The 19,109-nt window shown below is 37.1% G+C and overlaps 1 protein-coding gene across 7 annotated transcripts in view; it reads right to left on the bottom strand.

Annotated features, from left to right (window-relative positions):
- Positions 1-2,838: 2,838 nt before the first annotated feature.
- IPP (intracisternal A particle-promoted polypeptide) overlaps positions 2,839-19,109 on the bottom strand; it is a 30,653-nt gene continuing 14,382 nt past the window's right edge. For 3 of the 7 annotated variants that reach the window (XM_070404848.1, XM_070404852.1, XM_070404849.1), the window contains 4 exons: positions 15,042-15,179; positions 13,916-14,038; positions 10,978-11,198; positions 2,839-5,006 (listed from right to left, as the gene is read on the bottom strand). In XM_070404848.1, the coding sequence (XP_070260949.1) occupies positions 4,782-5,006; positions 10,978-11,198; positions 13,916-14,038; positions 15,042-15,179 (707 nt within the window). In that variant the 3' untranslated portion in view covers positions 2,839-4,781. The remainder of the gene's footprint in view (positions 5,007-10,977; positions 11,199-13,915; positions 14,039-15,041; positions 15,180-19,109) is intronic. The other 4 variants (XM_070404850.1, XM_070404851.1, XM_070404854.1 and 1 more) reach the window with 4 other exon arrangements.

Below are 19,109 nucleotides of genomic sequence, written 5' to 3'. Positions count from 1 at the left end.
GGAGGATATAGAGCTAAAAAACGCACTTTTAAGGTCTTTCAATAATTTTCTAGAAACTGCTGATAAACTTGATGAGATCTACAAGAAATCTAATGAGACCCTCGATGTTGTGATAAAGAACCAACTAGAAATTAAGTATACACTGACTGAAATAAAGAATATTATACAGACACCCAACAGCAGACCAGAGGAGCGCAAGAATCAAGTAAAAGATTTGAAATGCGAAGAAGCAAAAAACACCCAACCGGAAAAGCAAAATGAAAAAAGAATCCGAAAATACGAAGATAGTGTAAGGAGCCTCTGGGACAGCTTCAAGCATACCAACATCAGAATTATAGGGGTGCCAGAAGATGAGAGACAGCAAGATATTGAAAACCTATTTGAAGAAATAATGACAGAAAACTTCCCCCACCTGGTGAAAGAAATGGACTTACAGGTCCAAGAAGCGCAGAGAACCCAAAATAAAAGGAATCCAAAGAGGACCACACCAAGACACATCATAATTAAAATGCCAAGAGCAAAAGACAAAGAGAGAATCCTAAAAGCAGCAAGAGAAAGAGACTCAATTACCTACAAGGGAATACCCATACGACTGTCAGCTGATTTCTCAACAGAAACTTTGCAGGCCAGAAGGGAATGGCAAGAAATATTCAAAGTGCTGAATACCAAGAACCTACAACCAAGATTACTTTATCCAGCAAAGCTATCATTCAGAAGTGAAGGTCAGATAAAGAGCTTCACAGATAAGGAAAAGCTAAAGGAGTTCATCACCGCCAAACCAGTATTATATGAAATGCTGAAAGGTATCCTTTAAGAAGAGGAAGAAGAAGAAAAAGGTAAAGATACAAATTATGAACAACAAACATGCATCTATCAACAAGTGAATCTAAGAATCAAGTGAATAAATAATCTGATGTACAGAATGAACTGGTGATTATAATAGAATCAGGGACATAGAAAGGGAATGGACTGACTATTCTTGGGGGGGCGAAAGGGGAGTGGGAGATGCGGGAAGAGACTGGACAAAAATTGTGCACCTATGGATGAGGACAGTGGGTGGGGAGTGAGGGCAGAGGGTGGGGTGGGAACTGGGAGGAGGAGAGTTATGGTGGGAAAAAAGAGGAACCAATGTAATAATCTGAACAATAAAGATTTAATTTAAAAAAAAAAAAAAAAAAAGAAGTATACCAGTTAAAGCCTGTGGCTGAAACCACCACATGATCCTTCTTTATTAAGGTAGAGAACAGTTTACTATAGCCTGATGATAAAGAAAACTCATACTCTTGCCCTATCCGGTTTGGCTCAGTGGATAGAACATCGGCTTGTGGACCAAAAGGTCCAAGTTTGATTCTGGCTAAGGGCACATGCCCAGGTTGCAGGCTCCATTCTCAGTAGGGGTTGTGCAAGAGGCAGCCGATCAATGAATGATTCTCATCATTGATGTTTCTATCTCCCCCTTTCCCTTCCTCTCTGAAGTCAATAAAAAGAAAATTTATATTTATATATATATATATGAAAACTCATACTCTTCAGAAGATCTTTCTCAGAAGGAAAAGCAAAATCTTGGAAGAGCAAAAATCAAAATACTTTATTAGTATATTCTTTTTTATTTTTATTTCTTATTTTTTAAAAAATATATTTTATTGATTTTTTACAGAGAGGAAGGGAGAGGGATAGAGAGTTAGAAACATCCATGAGAGAGAAGCATCAATTCAGCTGCATCCTGCACACTCCCTACTGGGGATGTGCCCACAACCAAGGTACATGCGTTTGACCAGAATCAAACCTGGGACCTTTCAGTCCGCAAGCCAACGCTCTATCCACTGAGCCTAACTGGCTAGGGCAGTATATTCTTTTTTAAACAATCTGTCATTACCTAGGAAACAATAAGCACATTTACAATTACCTATTTTTCAGGGATCATTTGGACCTATTAAGGCTAAACATTGTCTTGACATTACATTTCTGCCACAGTAGTACATAATGCCCCCCTTTCACATTGCCATTTTAGGTTGCTAGGCAATAATGAAAATTAAATTAGGAGCATTTTATAAATCTCTTTTTTTTTAAAAATATATTTTATTGATTTTTTACAGAGAGGAAAGGAGAGAGATAGAGAGCTAGAAATATCGATGAGAGAGAAACATCGATCAGCCGCCTCCTGCACATCTCCTACCGGCGATGTGCCCGCAACCCAGGTACATGCCCTTGACCGGAATCGAACCTGGGACCTTTCAGTCCACAGGCCGACGCTCTATCCATTGAGCCAAACCGGTTTCGGCTATAAATCTCTCTCTCTCTTTTTTTTTTTTTTTAAATATATTTTATTGATTTTTTACAGAGAGGAAGGGAGAGAGATAGAGAGTTAGAAACATCGATTAGCTGCCTCCTGCACACTCCCCACTGGGGATGTGCCCACAACCACGGTACATGCCCTTGACCGGAATCGAACCTGGGACCCTTCAGTCCGCAGGCTGACGCTCTATCCACTGAGCCAAACCAGTTTCGGCTATAAATCTCTTTTGAAAGCAGATTCTTTGTAACTAGAAATATTAAAGGCACATGAGCTTAAATAACCTACAAATTAACTTGACATTTCATTCCTTTACATTTTACAGATCCCAATTAGGTATTTGTGACCTTTCAGACTTTCAGAGCTTTCTGTCTGCACTATATAAGCTTTTCTTTCTTATTTTTGGTGCACTATATAAGCTTTTCTTTCTTATTTTTGGAAGATTTTTAAATTGACTTTTAAAGAGAGAAAAGGAGAAAGAAACATCAATGTGAGAGCGAAACATTGATTAGCTGCTTCCCACACACCCCCCCCTCCCCCCCCTCGCCCCCGGGGACTGAGCCAAAACCTGGGCATGTGTCCTGATTGGGAATCGAACTGGCAAACTTTTAGTGCATGGAATGATGCCCAACCAACTGAGTCATACTGGCCAGGGCCATAAGCTTTTCCTAATACAAGCATATGGTTAAGTTATGAAGTATTCTTGTGGGCCAATCCAAATATTTTGGATATTAATGCTGCCTGAGTCTTTAGTGCTTACATAAAGCTTTCATTCTAATGAAGCTATTGATACTTATAACTATATACTGAAGGACTTTAGTAAAGAAAAGGGGGAATATACTAATCAAATCCTGGAATGAGCTAGGTAAAAACGCAACTGTATGCAAGATCTTTCATATAAATGGCTCCAACTGATTAGTAGAAATAACTTAAAAGTAATGATCATGTACACAAATCTTTCAGAACTGGACAGAGAACAATTCTTTAAAATGCTTCTCAGGGGAAAAATAAGTTTTGAGAAGTAGTTTTGAATCAGAAGCCTTTCATCTTATGAGTCAGTGTCTATAAAAATTTTCACAGGTATCTAAAATTCTACCTTCTTCAAGCCAGGCAGTAGCTTTGTAATAAGCTCATACTTAGGCTTGCCCAAGTACAAGTAAACTTTACAAAGCTAGATGATCTAATAAAATTCCATCTTCCCAAAGCCAAACATATTTTTGGTGCCTATTTAGAAAATAGGGGAAAAATATAGTAGGTGCATCACCCATTCCATCATCCTATTGCAATAAAGGACTATCACTAAGAACCTCCTCTTAATTATTTGCATTCTCAGCATCAAGACAAAAGACGTGAGCAAAAGCTTTTTTTTATGCTGTTACCTCTCTATATAAGTAGCTAGATGTTTCTAACAGTGGTTATATATGTCCCTTCCATATATCTGCTGCCAAGAAAAAGTATGAGGCTAGCCCTGGTAGGTGTGGCTCACTGGCTGAGCGTCGACCTATGAACCAGGAAGTCACTGTTTGATTCCCACTCAGGGCATATGCCTGGGTTGCAGGCTCAATCCCCAGTGTGGGGCATGCAGGAGGTAAGCAATCAATGATTCTCTCTCATTGATATTTCTAACTCTCTCTCCCTCTCCTTCCCTCTCTGAAATCAATACAAATATATGTTTTTTAAAAGTTTGGGGCTAGTGAAACTCCTAGCATCAAGTAAAAGTAGTATGTTGTTTCACTGGCTATTCACTATAAATTAAACTATGGCCAAGAAAAATTGTGCCCTGGCCCTAGCCAGTTTGGCTCAGGGATAGAGCGTCGGCCTGTGGACCAAAGGGTCCCGGGTTCGATTCCGGTCAAGGGCACCTACCTTGGTTGCAAGCTCCTCCCTGGCCTGGGCCCCAGTCGGGGCTCATGCAGGAGACAACTCATTGACATCCATCACATTGATATTTCTCTCCATCTTTCCCTCTCTTTTCCACTGTCCCTAAAAATCAATGGAAAAATATCCTTGAGCGAGGATTAACAAAAAAAAAAAAAAGAAGAAAAAAGAAAAAGAAAAATTGTGCTCTGGATTACATTATGAATTTCGACATCTTGAAACTGTTCCACTGATATTTTTATATCACACAAGGTCATGTTACAGCTTGAATTGCACTGGAGAAGCTGCTAAAGGAGCTATTTGCCAAGAAGTTTCTAGTAAATAATTTTTACAAGTAGGACTCTACTCCTAACTGAACAATTCTTGAACATAAATAGCATTTCTATTAGTAAGCGTGGCAAATTTTTGTGAGCTCTTTATTAATTTAGGACAGAATCCATATCCTTTTCACTCAAAATTCTTAGAAAAATAATCTTTAGTTATTTATCTATCAAATACATGGAAAACTCAACAGAATCAAAGGGTCCTATGACCAAATACATGTGTGATTTGCAAAAAGTCAGAACCTATATTTTCAAAATGTTTCTTGTGCTCTCTTACAGTTTATAGTTCATAGTACAGCAACACCTCCTTCACAACGACTGGTGATCATATTACCTATTTCAGTCCATGTATCTGAATGAGGGTTATAAACTTCAACTGAATCCAAGGTACCTGGTGCCAAGAAATCATGGCTGGAAGATCGACCTCCAGAAACATACAGAAGCCCATTGACTGCCACAACACACATGCCTGCTCTAGGCACTTTCATTGAGGCAACTTCAACCCACTTTTCCTGGTTAAGAGAAAAAAATAAGTTAGCAGTGTCATAAAATAATAATAGAGAAAACTGTGAAGAAAGCAGATACTATGGTTCTTTTTATGTTTAAATTTCAAACTTACAATCCAGTCACATCAGTATATAGAACATTTTAAAATAAACTTTCAAGTAGATGTAGACAAAGTAGTAATTTTAGAGGAAAATAATTGAAAAGTCTGTGATTAATTATAAATTATTATCAGAAAATAAATCTAGAGACTCTATATAGGCAGGCATTCTGAAAAACTAGTTCTATGGAATACAAGTAGGTAATGTGCGTACACACACACACACACACACACACACACCACAAACCCACAAAGCTCCTAGAACAGTGGTTCTCAACCGTCCTAATGCCGAGACCCTTTAATACAGTTCCTCATGTTGTGGTGACCCCCAATTTCATTGTTACAAATTGAACATAATTAAAGCATAGTGATTAATCACAAAAACAATATGTAATTATATATGTTTTTTCTGATGGTGAAAGGGTCGTTCGACCCCCAAAGCGGCGACCTACAGGTTGAGAATGGCTGTCCTAGAAGATAAGTGCTTATCTACAGTTTACAGAAGGGCTTTAAAAAGTCTTTGAAATGCTAATGAGCCTTATAGATCTCTATGTGAGTGACATAGCAAAAAAACACTTGCCAAATTTATTTAACCATGTAATCCTTTTTGCAAGGACCATCTGGTGGAATTAGTGACTGCAAAACGTATTTCAGAAAAGTAGTATAGATTAGGGGTGGGAAACCTATTTGTATAAGACTACAAACTAAGAATTGTTTCCACATTAAAAAGTTATTAAAAAACAAACAAAAATAAGCCAGGCTGGTATGGCTCAATGGATTGAGCGTCATCCCATGGACCAAGAGGTCCCAGGTTCAATTCCAGGTCAGGGCTCATGCCCAGGTTGTGGGCTCAATCTCCAACAGGGATGGCATGCAGGAGACAGCCAATCGATGTGTCTCTCTCATCAATGTTTCTATCTCTTTCTCCTTCATCCTTCCTCTCTGTCTAAAAATCAATACATTGGGACGGCCCTGGTGAGGTTGAAACGGATAATAAAGACCAATATAAACTGATGAACAAAAATAGATGCAGAGGCAGAGCATCATTGAACAGACTGTCAAACTACAGTGGGAAGCCTGGGGAGGGTTTGGGGGGAGGGGGGTTAAGAGATCAACCGAAGGACTTATATGCATGCATATAAGAATAACCAATGAGCCGAAACCGGTTTGGCTCAGTGGATAGAGCGTCGGCCTGCGGACTAAAAGGTCCCAGGTTCGATTCCGGTCAAGGGCATGTACCTGGGTTGCGGGCACATCCCCAGTAGGAGATGTGCAGGAAGCAGCTGATCGATGTTTCTCTCTCATCGATGTTTCTAACTCTCTCTCTCTCTCCTTTCCTCTCTGTAAAAAATCAATAAAATATATTAAAAAAAAAAAAAAAAAGAATAACCAATGGACACAAGACACTGGGGGGTAGGGGAGGCCGGGGGAATGTCAAGGGGGGAAAAAGGAGTCATATGTAATACTCTTTGTAATACTTTAAGAAATAAAAATTATTTTTTAAAAAAAGAATATTAAATTGCCACCAGGCCCTGCCAGAGACAAATGAAAATGGAAAATTAAAAAAAAAATAAATAAAAAATAAAAATCAATACAAACATATAAGAAACAAACAAAAATACCCCTATCCAGTTTGGCTCAGTGGATACAGTGTCGGCCTTCAGAACAAAGGGTCCCAGGTTCGATTCTGGTCAAGGGCATGTACCTCAATTACAGGTTCCTCTCCAGCCTGGGCCCTGGTGAGGGCATGTGCAGGACGCAACCAATTGATGTGTTTCTCTCACATCGATATTTCTCTCTGTCTTTCCCTCTCTTCCACTCTCTCTAAAAATCAATGGAAAAATATTCTCCGGTGAGGATTAAAAAAATAAGTAGATAAATAAATATAAAAATGGCAAAAGAAGAGATTGTGGCCCTTGAACAAAAAGTTTGCTAACTCCTGGTATATGTTATTTCCTGAAGAAATTTCAATAAGCTGCTATAGCCAAAATGAGTTATAAATCCCTACTTTCAGAGAAAATTCTATACCCAGAAAATAGAAAAGTTAATAAAGGTCCTGGGAAATAATTAAGAGAGAAATGAGCAAGTAGCCAGGTATAAAGGATCCCGGGAATAAAGTAAATGATGAACAAAGTTTATAAAATCATGAAAAGTGAATAATGATTATTCCCCAATGCTAGAAAGTGAAATAAAAAAATTGATTGATTGATTTGAAAGAGATAGGAAGGGAGGCATAGAGGGAGTGGGGGGGGAATATCAATTTATTGTTCCACTTATTTATGCACTCATTGGTTGATTCTTGTATGTGCCCTGACAGGGGATTGACCCCTCAACCTTGGTGTATCAGGACTACATTCTAACCAACTGAGCTACCAGGCCAAGTTTAGTCCCTGAGGACAGGGACTTAATGAGCATCACATTCCAGTATCCAGTATAGCTGCAGCACATTATAGAAAGTCAATGTGTGTTTGCTGATTTGAACTTAAATGAACCCAGCAAGTCCTCCGAAACTGAAGAATAAATTTAAAGGTTATTTGATTATCTGAAATTACAGAACATATCACAAAGTTGGCATAGCTAAAAAAAATATTTTAAAAGACAGATATAGTCACAAAAATATCTATAGCTGATTAATATAAACTAGGATGTTGGGGTTATGTTTATCATTAGGTGATATAGTCAATAATATTATAATAACTCTGTATAGTATCAAATGGGTACTAGACTTATTGTGGTAATTACTTCATAAGGTATATAAATGGCTAATCACTATGTTGTACATACCAGAAAGTAATATATTGTGTCAACTATAATTGAAAAATAAAATTTAAAAGCCCCAGATATAAATATTTCCAAGGTTCTAAAGGAAAGCATAAACATTGTGATGGGAGAAGTGGAAAACAAAACAAACAAATAAGCAAACAAAAAGACCTTCTAGAGCTAAAAAATACAGTATCTGAAATGAAAAATTCCCTATAGTGGCTTAGACACTACAAATTGGAAGTTTAGATATGCAGAAGTTTAATGAACTTAAAGACACAGCAATAGAAACTATCCAAACTGAAGCACAGAGAACAAAGTTTCAATTATGCAGGGTAAATAAGTTCTAGAGAGATAATGTTCAGCATGGTGACTATAGTTAATAATATTATACTCTATACTTGAAATTTGCTAAGAAAGCAGGTCTTATGTGCTCTCACCACACTCAAAAAAGGAACAGGAAACTACGTGAGGTGATGGATATATTAATTAGCCTGATTGTGATAATCATTTTATAATGTCAACTAAAGGCCTGGTGCACGAATTCATGCACAAATGGGGTCCCTTGGCCTGGCCTGTGATCAGGGATGCAAGCTAATCTACCGGTCGGAGCGTCTGCCCCCTGGTGGTCAGTGCACATCATATGACTGGTTGAGCGGTCAACTGATCGGTCCGATACTTAGCATATTACACTTTTATTATATAGGATGTATATCAAAATGTCACACTGTACACCTTAATATATGCAACTTTTATATGTCAGTTATATCTCAATAAAGCTGGAAAATAAAAACAAACTACAGAACAAAGAGAAAAGATGATGGAAAAAAATTTAAGACCCTCAATGATCTGTGGGACAATATCAAGTGATCTTACATGCCTATTTTTTTTTAAATATATATATTTTATTGATTTTTTTACAGAGAGGAAGGTAGAGGGATAGAGAGCCAGAAACATCAATGAGAGAGAAACATTGATCAGCCGCCTCCTGCACGCCCCCCACTGGGGGTGTGCCTGCAACCAAGGTACATGCCCTTGACTGGAATCGAACCCGGGACCCTTGAGTCCGCAGGCTGATGCTCTATCCACTGAGCCAAACTGGTTCTGGCTTACATGCCTATTATTGAAGTCCCAGTAAGAGAGCAAGAAAATATTTGAAGAAATGGTAAATATATCCATAGTTATCAAAGACTTTCTCATTAAAAATGTATTTCAAATATAATTTATTGTTTAAGTAACTGTAACAATAAATACAGAAATAAAATAGCACAAAGGATTAGAGTTGGGCATGAAAGTAAGTTTTTGTAAGTTTTTTACATTGAAAATGAAGTAGTATAATATTATTTGAAGTTAAATTTGATACACTGAAATATATATGTATATAATGTAAATTTATATAATAAATAATGTAAGCCCTAAATCTCTTAGAAAAAAGGTGAAGAGATATGGTTAACTGCAAAATAAAAGAAACAATCAACTTAAAGATAGAAAAGGGGGGGAAAGGATAAAGAAATGGATTATACAAATAAAAAAACAACAAAATAGAAGTCTAAAAACCATCCATATCTGTAATGATGTTACATATAAATAGTAAAAACTCTAAAGACTCCATTTGAAAGTCAGGCATTGCCAAACTGCATAAAAAACATAGACCACAACTATATGTTATCCTACAAGAGATGCAGTTTGTAAAGACATAGATTTAAAGTAGAAGGGAAAAAAAGATATACCATGCAAATACTAATCAAAACACAACTTGGCTACATTAATGGTTGCATTAATGTCAGACAGAGTAGACTTCAGAATAAAGGTTATTACAGAGGTAAAGAAAAACACTTCATACTATGAAAGGATCAATTAATCAAGAAGACATAATAGCCGAACTGGTTTGGCTCAGTGGATAGAGCGTTGGCCTGCGGACTCAGGGGTCCCGGGTTCGATTCCGGTCAGGGGCATGTACCTTGGTTGTGGGCACATCCCTACTGGGGGCTGTGCAGGAGGCAGCTGATCGATCTCTCTCATCGATGTTTCTAACTCTCTATCCCTTTCCCTTCTTCTCTGTAAAAATTCAATAAAATATATTTAAAAAAAAAAAGACATAATAATCTCAATGTGTGGAGACTTAATAACAAAGATTCAGAAATGAAAAGGAAAAACAGACAAATCCATAATGATAGGTGCAGATTTCGACACTTCTCTCTTAGTAATTTACAAAACAATGAGACAAGTTGGACATACTTGAACAACACTAATCAACTTGATTTAACTGATATTTATACACTCAACAACAGCAGAAAACAAATTATTTTCAGGTGCACATGAAATATTTACCACCACAAAGTATGCTCTTTGATCATAATGAAATTAAATTAGAAATCACTGACACAAAGATATCTGGAAACCCCCCAAAATATTTGGAAATTAAATAACAGATTTCTAACAACTCATTGGTCAAAGGAGGAATTACTAGGAAAATTAGAAGATATTTTGAGATAAATGCTAATTAAAGAAGTGCTTGAAAACAATTTATAGCTTTAAAGGTTTACATTATAGGAAAAGAAAGGTCTGAAAGTCAATCAGATAAGCCTCCACTTTAAGATCCTAGAAAAAGAAGAGCAAATTAAACCCAAAACAAATAGAAGGAAAAAAAATAGGAAAAGAAATAAATGAAATAGAAAGTGGACAATAAGTAGAAAAAAAATCAATGACACCAATATTTACTTCTTTTGAAAAGAGAAGAAAACCTCAATGATCAACATCATGAATGATAGAATGTACATCACTACAGATCTTTTTTTGTTGTTAATCCACACCCGAGACTATTTTTCCACTGATGGGGGATTGGGGGGGAGAGGGTGGAGGGTGGGTGATGGGGAGAAGACAGAGAGAGAGAAACATTGATATGAGAGAGACACATCGATTGGTTGCCTTCCACACTAGCTCCAACCAGGGCCAGGGATTGAGCCTGCAACTGAGGTATGTGCCCTTGACCATAATTGAACCTGGGGCCCTTCAGTCTGCAGGTTCTATCCACTGAGCCAAACTGGCTAGAGTATTACAGATCTTAAAGACATTAAAAGAATAACAGGATACTAAATATTTGAAATCATCCAACTTACCTCTTCAAAGGAATATTTTTCTACAGTATGAAGAGCATCTTGAGTCTCATTCCACCCTCCAATAGAATATATGCAGTCATTGAGTGCAGCCACCCCAAGATATGCTCTCCTGGTTGCCATTGGAGGAAGTGGAGACCAACGCTTGGAAAGTGGATCATAAACTTCAAAAGAACGAAGTTCTATTCCTTCATTGCTGATGCCCCCAATTACATAAATTAAACCTGGAAATTGAATATTTTTGCTCAGATGCTATAGAAAATAGGACACAATAATTAGCAAAAGTTGTGATTTCAGTTTGTTATATTTAATGTAGGGCTATTCCAATTTTTTTAACAGAAAATTGACATCTGTCTAGTTTATTACAGCTCACATTTAAGCATGTTACAAAGAGTTAGGGGTATGAATTTACAGTGTAATTAAATTTTCAACGAGCCTAATGATGCTATAAGAAAATAAATGTCAGACAAGGATTTCCCATCTTATTGTCTGCTTAATGGTCTCAAGTACCATATGCTACCAAGTATAGGTAACAAAGGAAAGGGAAAGGGACTTTTCCCCCCCTAAAAAATATTATGCATTTAAACCTGGCAGGCATGGCTCAGTGGTTGAACAATGACTTTAAGAACCAGGAGGTCATGATTTGATTCTCAGTCAGGGCACATGCCTGGGTTGCTAGCTCAATCCCCCAGTAGGGGATGTGCAGGAGGCTGATCAATGATTCTCTCTCATCATTGATGTTTCTGTCGCTTTCTCTCTTCATCTCTAAAATCAATAAAAATATATATATATATTTTAAAATATTATGCACTTAAACTGTGAAAGCCTACCTGTTGTTCAGATGGACATAAAATAGATAATTGAATTTAAATGATAATATTTATATGGCTAGATTAAAATACCAGATTAATCACTAGAGTATAATAGAATATAATTCACAGAGAGTTCATTTTTAAATTTGATTGAAACTAATGGTTCTGTCAATTTATAATTATTTCTGAGTACCCAGTGTGTTTCCCACATTCTAAAGTGAGGAGCTATAGGTTATAACTCCTCACTTTAATGGTATTTTAAGAAATGTGAGCTAAATGTTAATAAACTTGGGTTCTAGCTCCAGCTATCTAGTAACCAGCTATGAAAAGAGATAACTCACAGCCTTCCTAATCTTCAGCTTCCTCATTTATAAATAAAGGGGTTGAAATAGATAATCTCTAAGATGCCTGACTCTATGATTTTTAGATGGGAAGATAAAAATAATAAATATAAAACAACTAGAGAACATTATAATATTAATATAGTTTGCACCATGTAATTTGTACATTTAAATGCTAGTTGAAATCTTCACAAAGCAGGAAGAACTTGAGCTGGGAACAAAGTAGGCTGAGGTGTCATATAACAATGGGCAGACTATTTCCTACTCTGCAGGTACATATAAATTTGCTCTCTAACTCTGGACAGAGAATCAGGTTTTATTTGACAGAACTACCTATCTCTCAGGGTATAATAGACAATTAAAATAATTTCCGTACACCATTTTAATATTCAGTGCAACATTTTTCAAATCTATTGTAGCATTATATTCTACGTGGCCTAAATCACAACGTACCCTATTAAAAAACACACTGAAGAAGCCTATAAGAAGAGAATGTGAAGATTGTTTTTTATATTCTCTCCTTACTTAAAAATACTTCCTAAGGCCTGAATGGGAGACAAAATAACAATAAAGAATGACATTTAATTTAGTTTATTTTTTAATCCTCATCCGAGGATATTTTTTCCATTGATTTCTAGAGAGTGGAAGGGAAGAGAGAGAGAAACTGATGTGAGAGATACACATCTATTGGTTGCCTCCCGTATACACCCCTATTGGGGCTGGGGAATCTGCAACCAATGTGCCCTTGGGGAGATTTAGTAATGCTAATGGTCTAGAACCATAACACAAACAGGAATCGAACCTGAGACCCTTTGGCACATAGGCCAACACTCTAATCACTGAGCCAAACCAGCCAGGACAAGAATGACATTTTATTTTTATTTTTATTTAAAAAAATATATTTTTATTGATTTGAGAGAGGAAAGGAGGAGAAAGAGAGAGAGAGAGAAATAGAAACAATGATGAGAGAGCATCATTGATCTGATGCCTCCTGCACACTCCCTACCCGGGACCGAGCCCACAACCTAGGCATGTGCCCTTGACTGGAATTGAACCTGGAACCCTTCAGTCCACAGGCCGATGCTCTATCCACTGAGCCGAACGGGCTAGGGCAAGAATTATATTTTAAATGCTTATTTTGCTAGTCAGGTGTTTTTGCCTATCTGTAATTTTAAATTCTAACTTTGTTTATTTTGGAGAAAAATATATTATTTGACAATACAGAAATAAAGAAATAAGAAGTTAAAAAGATATGAGGTTAAAAGCAGAACTTCCATATTGTTAATGTTAAATACTTAATAAACATTAATAGACATAAATATACTTTTGTGTAAATAAAAGCCTCAGGCTCAGTTTTTATAAATATACTAGAGGCCCAATGCATGAAATTCATGCACTCGGCAGGGGTGTCCCTCAGCCCAGCCTGTGCCCTCTCAGTCCGGGAGCCCCACAATCAATCGCCCCAAAGAAGTAGGCCCCGCCCACCCACCGGAGCCTGCCAGTTGTTGACCTGGGCCTCCCTCTTTGGGGCGATCGTGGAGCCCCCCGATTGATTGATCGCCCCACCAGCCGGTGGCCTGGGCCTCCCTCTGCAGGGTGATCATGGGGCCATGGCCAGGCCCCCAACCAATTGTATCGCACCCGCCTTAGCTGGCCTAGCGCCAGTGGGTGTCATAGCGTGGTTGTCCAGAAGGTCGTCCAGACGTCAGTCGTTTGGTCAATTTGCATATTACACTTTTATTATTATAGATATTTTCAAGAAAAACATTTTATAAAGCAATCAATCACCTTGCATTTCACAACAGCCAAAGTAGTAGCGTGACATAGCCATGTTGCCAACTACTTCCCATTTATTTTCATCAGGATCAAATCGTTCAATGGTGTTCCCTATCTCAGCTCCAACCCATCCACCTATAACCAAACAGAAAAATGTTATGTCTGGGATAAAGGAATCTTATTTATCAAAAACACCTTAGAAAACATCTAACCTAATAACTTCATATTATGGATGATTATCACATGGAATAGAGGAGTTATTTGTCCAAGATCACATGAAAAGTTAGAATTTGACTGTGAGTAGAACTCAGATCTTTTAACTCTCTGCCTATTTTCAACTAGGAATTTAAAATAAAACAAAACAGTCCGCTCAGTGTGGTTCAGTGGTTGAGCGTAGGCCGCCTGGTTCACGGTTCAATTCCAGGTCAGGACACATGTGCAGATTGTAGGCTCAATTTCCAGTAGGGGGTATGCAGGAGGCAGCAGATTGATGATGCTTCTCTCTCATCGATGTTTCTATGTCTCTATCCCGCTCTCTTCCTCTCTCTAAAATCAATAAATATAGCTCAGCTGCCATGGCTCAGGGGTTGAGCGCCAACCTATGAACCAGGTCATGGTTCAATTCTAGCCAGGGTATATGCCTGGCTTGCAAGCTTGATCCCGTGTGGTGTGTGCAGGAAGCAGCCAATCAATGATTCTCATTATTGCTGTTTCTATCTCTCTCCCTCTTCCTTCCTCTCTGAAATCAATAAAAATATATTTTAAAAATAAATAAAATAAAAATGTACTTAAAAATAAATAAAGTAAACCTAAAACTTCAACATATTGCATAGGAAATTTGGTATTTTGCAAAACTACCTTTTGAAACAACTTCTGCATATATAGCCTGCTTATACTAGTCATGCAGTTTAACTATCAGCTAAAGAGTTTCATTGGATATCTCATCTATATTTTATCTCTATCTCTTTCTAAGAACTCCACATTTTACAATATCCCCCAAGTAATAGTATTTTGAGAAGAATAACTTATAAAGCTGAAAGGAAAATGTTTCTTATGGGAGGGAAGGAAAATTTCTAAGTAATCAGAATCTAAGAATTTAAATAACATTAGATATCCTTAAATTGAACAGCATAATTACCCAAAGCATAGATAGCCCCATAACACACACACACTCCCAAGCCACAGCGGGGGTGATTCATTGAAGCTACAGTTGTCCACTGTTTAGTAACTGGATCATAGCATTCAGTACAATCAAAAATCATTGAATCTTTTTCACCTATGTTAAATAAAAGAGACACATATCAGGAGACTTAGTAATGCTAATAGTCCAGAACCATAACACAATATTCAGTAGCATTTTATGTTGTCAGAAATTCAACTATTATGTCTGATTTTATACTATTTATTAAAATTCATTTGCCCAGCAAGTGTTATTTTGAAATCATAGCACTATCATTTAGTAAAGTCCATTTAATGTAGTAATGGCACAATTTTCCTATTATCTATTTCTAATTCTATCACCCAAACCAGTGGTCGGCAAACTCATTAGTCAACAGAGCCAAATATCAATAGTACAATGATTGAAATTTCTTTTGAGAGCCAAATTTTTTAAACTTAAACTATATAGGTAGGTACACTGTTATTAACTTAATTAGGGTACCCCTAAGCTGGCCTTTGCTAAAAACGTCCTCAATCTGAGGGGTCGACCTCAGCGAACGTACCCCCACTTCTTCTAATGCCACTTCTTCAAAATAGACTCGCCCAGGCTGAAAACCAACTTCTGCGCATGGGCCACAAAGTTTCAATCACACTGTACGTGCGCGCCCGCACGTGGTATTTTGTGGAAGAGCCACACTCAAGGGGCGAAAGAACCGCATGTGGCTCGCGAGCCGCGGTTTGCCGACCACAGACCCAAACAATCCACACAATTTGCATTTTGACAATTGTAAAATTTGAGTTTTACTAGTAATGTCATTCTTATCTAGCAACAAACAGAAAATAGTGTGGTGAAGGCCTGGGGACAGGTGGGGACAGGTGTGGGGTCAATGGGGAAAAAAGGGGGCCATCTATAATACTTTCAACAATAAAGATAAATAAAAAAAAAACACACAAAACGCTGAGTTGTATATATGAATTTGATACCTGTAGTCACTTTGTCTAAAAATACGAAAAAAATTAAGTGGAAATTAATGGAATTTATTGGAAAATGGGTAAAACTACAGTTTAACTATGATTTAAGCTGTGGAGAGAAGTCCCATATCACACATACAATTAAATAACAACATAAAAGAAGATACCAATCACATATATATACACAAACACACATAAGTGTAATATATATGTAATGTAAGTATATAATGTGTCTACAGGTCCATATCTTTATCTTTATATCTGTATCTATCTATCTACATATAATACATCTCAGGAGCATAAAAAAAAGATATTACTTAAAATAGAATTTAAAAATATACTATACCTAGGAGTAAATCTAATCAAAGCTTGTATAAGACCTTGATGGTTAAAATTTATAAACTTTAGATAAAATTTTTAATTAAGGAATATCTAAATCAGGGGTCCTCAAACTACGGCCCGCGGGCCACATGCAAATACAAATATTGTATTTGTTCCCGTTTTGTTTTTTTACTTCAAAATAAGATATGTGCAGTGTGCATAGAAATTTATTCATAGTTTTTTTTTTAAAACTATGGCCCTCCAACGGTCTGAGGGACAGTGAACTGGCCCCCTGTTTAAAAGTTTGAGGACCCCTGATTTAAATAAATGAGATGTATCATCTTCATGACATAGAAGAGTCAATGTAAAGATGATTATTGCCCTAGCCAGTTTGGCTCAGTGCATAGAGTGTCAGCCCATGGACTGAAGGGTCCTGGGTTTGATTCTGGTCAAGGGCATCTACCTTGGTTGCAGGCTTGATTCCCAGCCCTAGACAGGGCTCATGTGGGAGGCAACCATTGATGTGTCTCTCTCTCATCGATATTTCTCTCTCTCTGTCTCTCCCTCTCCTTTCCACTCTCTAAAAATGAATGAAAAAATATCCTCAGGTGAGGATTAACAACAAAAAATTACATATATATATACCATTATCCCCAAACTGGTTTATAGATATAATATAATCCCAATTTTAAAAAAAATCTTTTTTTGTTACATTTAACACAACATAAAATTTACTATCTTAACCATTTTTAAGTTTACAGTTCAGTGATGTTAAACACATTCACATGTTGTATAGCCATGACAACCATAACCCTTTTCATCTTATCAAACTGAAACACTATACATATTAAACAAAAACTCCTCATTTTTACCTCTCCCAGCCTCTGGCAATCACCATTATACTTTAAGATTTTGACTATTCTAAGTACCTCACATAAGTGGAATCATACAGTATTATTTTTTAAAAAAATGATTCTAAAATTTATATGGGAAGTACAAAGGATCTAGAATAGGCAAACACTCCCAGAAATTAAGGAGAAACTATCCGATCAGATAAGCTCATTAGATTTAAATAGAGCTATAGTAATTAAGATAGAGATAGACAAATAGACCAATGGAACAGAAAAGAAATCTAGAAACAGATCTATGCATATATGATTACTAGGCATAAGACAGTTTGCAGAGCAGTGAAGAAAGAAAAGTTTTATTATGCTAGGATAATTGGTTATATCTATAGAGGGGGGATAAAGGAAACTGGTTCCCTACTCACACTATCCTTAAAAACTCAATTCCAGGTAGATTATAGACATAAATGTAAATGGAAAAACTATAAAATTTTAGAAAGCAGCAAAGATATGTATCCTCATGACTTTGGAGCAGGGAAGGATTTCTTTAACAAGGTAAAAGAAACACTAACCATAAAGGGGAAGAATAATAGAGTTGGCTACATTAAAATTAAAAACATTTGTTTATCAAAAGACACTATAAAAAGTCCTGGCTGGTGTGGCTCAGGTTGGTTGGAGCCTCAACCCAGGTTTTGAAAGGTTGCTGGTTTGATTTCCGGTCAGAGCACATACCTAGGTTGTGGGTTTGATCGCTGGCAGGGGCAAGAAACGGAGGCAGTCAATTGATGTTTCTCTCTCTCCCTTCCCCTCTTAAGTCAGTGAAAACATACCTTCGGGAGAAGAATAAAAAATAAAAAAAGATACCATATAAGTGAAAGGTGAAGCAGCAGAGTAGGAAAGATATTTGCAGCACATTTAACTGTATGAGGGCCTACAGTGATTCCCAAAGTGGGCGCTACCGCCCCCAAGTGGGCGCTGCAGCGATCCAGGGGGGCGGTGATGGCCACAGGTGCATTTGGGGGCGATGAGTAACTGCTATTAACATTAAAAAAAAATTAATTTCCAGGGGCTGAGTATTATTTTTTCTGGAAAGGGGGCGGTAGGCCAAATAAGTTTGGGAACCACTGGCCTAGAATCTTGAATGTATACAAAACTCCTACTGTGCAGAAGTTAACATAGCAGGTCTGAGACTGCCTATCTTTAGAAAGGCTTGCTTTGCAAGGTAGACCCTTGGTTGGAGTCTGAGAATATGGCTAGTAAATAGTTCCCTACACTGATATAAAAATTTCCCTAAATGCCCTACCCGGTTTGGCTCAGTGGATAGAACGTCGGCTTGTGGACTAAAGAGTCCTGAGTTCGATTCCAGTTAAGGGCACATGCCCAGGTTGCGGGCTCAATCCCCAGTAGGGGGTGTGCAGGAGGCATCAGATCAATGATTCTCTCTCATCATTGATGTTTCTATCTCTCCTCTCCTTCCTCTCTAAAATAAATAAAATTAAAAAAATAAATTTCCCTAAATGATAAGAGAAGCTTTTTGCAGAGATGAAAATGTTTTGGAATGAGTGGTGACAGTAGCACTACTTTGTGAATATACTAAAAACCACTGAACTATATACTCTAAATGGTGAATTTGATTGTATGTGAATTATATCTTAATTTTTTAAAACAGTATTTAGAGCCTTGTTGAGTGTGGTTCAGTTGGTTGGAGCATATATTTCACAATAATAGTTTCAGAAAACACAATGATTTCAATCAAGAAATATATCCAAATGTCTAGTTGACTTGGTTTTTGTATGTCCCACTATCTGGATAACTTGATTAATTAAAAATGATTTGTAATGCAGCTTTCAGAATTTAAAAATTTTTTAATGATATATATCAACCTAAGTTTTGGTGCCACATTGTATGAA

The sequence above is a fragment of the Myotis yumanensis genome, unplaced genomic scaffold (genome assembly GCF_028538775.1).
Source record: "Myotis yumanensis isolate MYYU_CA2020_CCGP unplaced genomic scaffold, mMyoYum1.0.hap1 SCAF_2, whole genome shotgun sequence".
NCBI lineage: Eukaryota > Metazoa > Chordata > Mammalia > Chiroptera > Vespertilionidae > Myotis > Myotis yumanensis.
The sequence above is the reverse complement of the archived record's forward strand: the minus strand, read 5'-3'. Positions and strand labels throughout refer to the sequence as shown.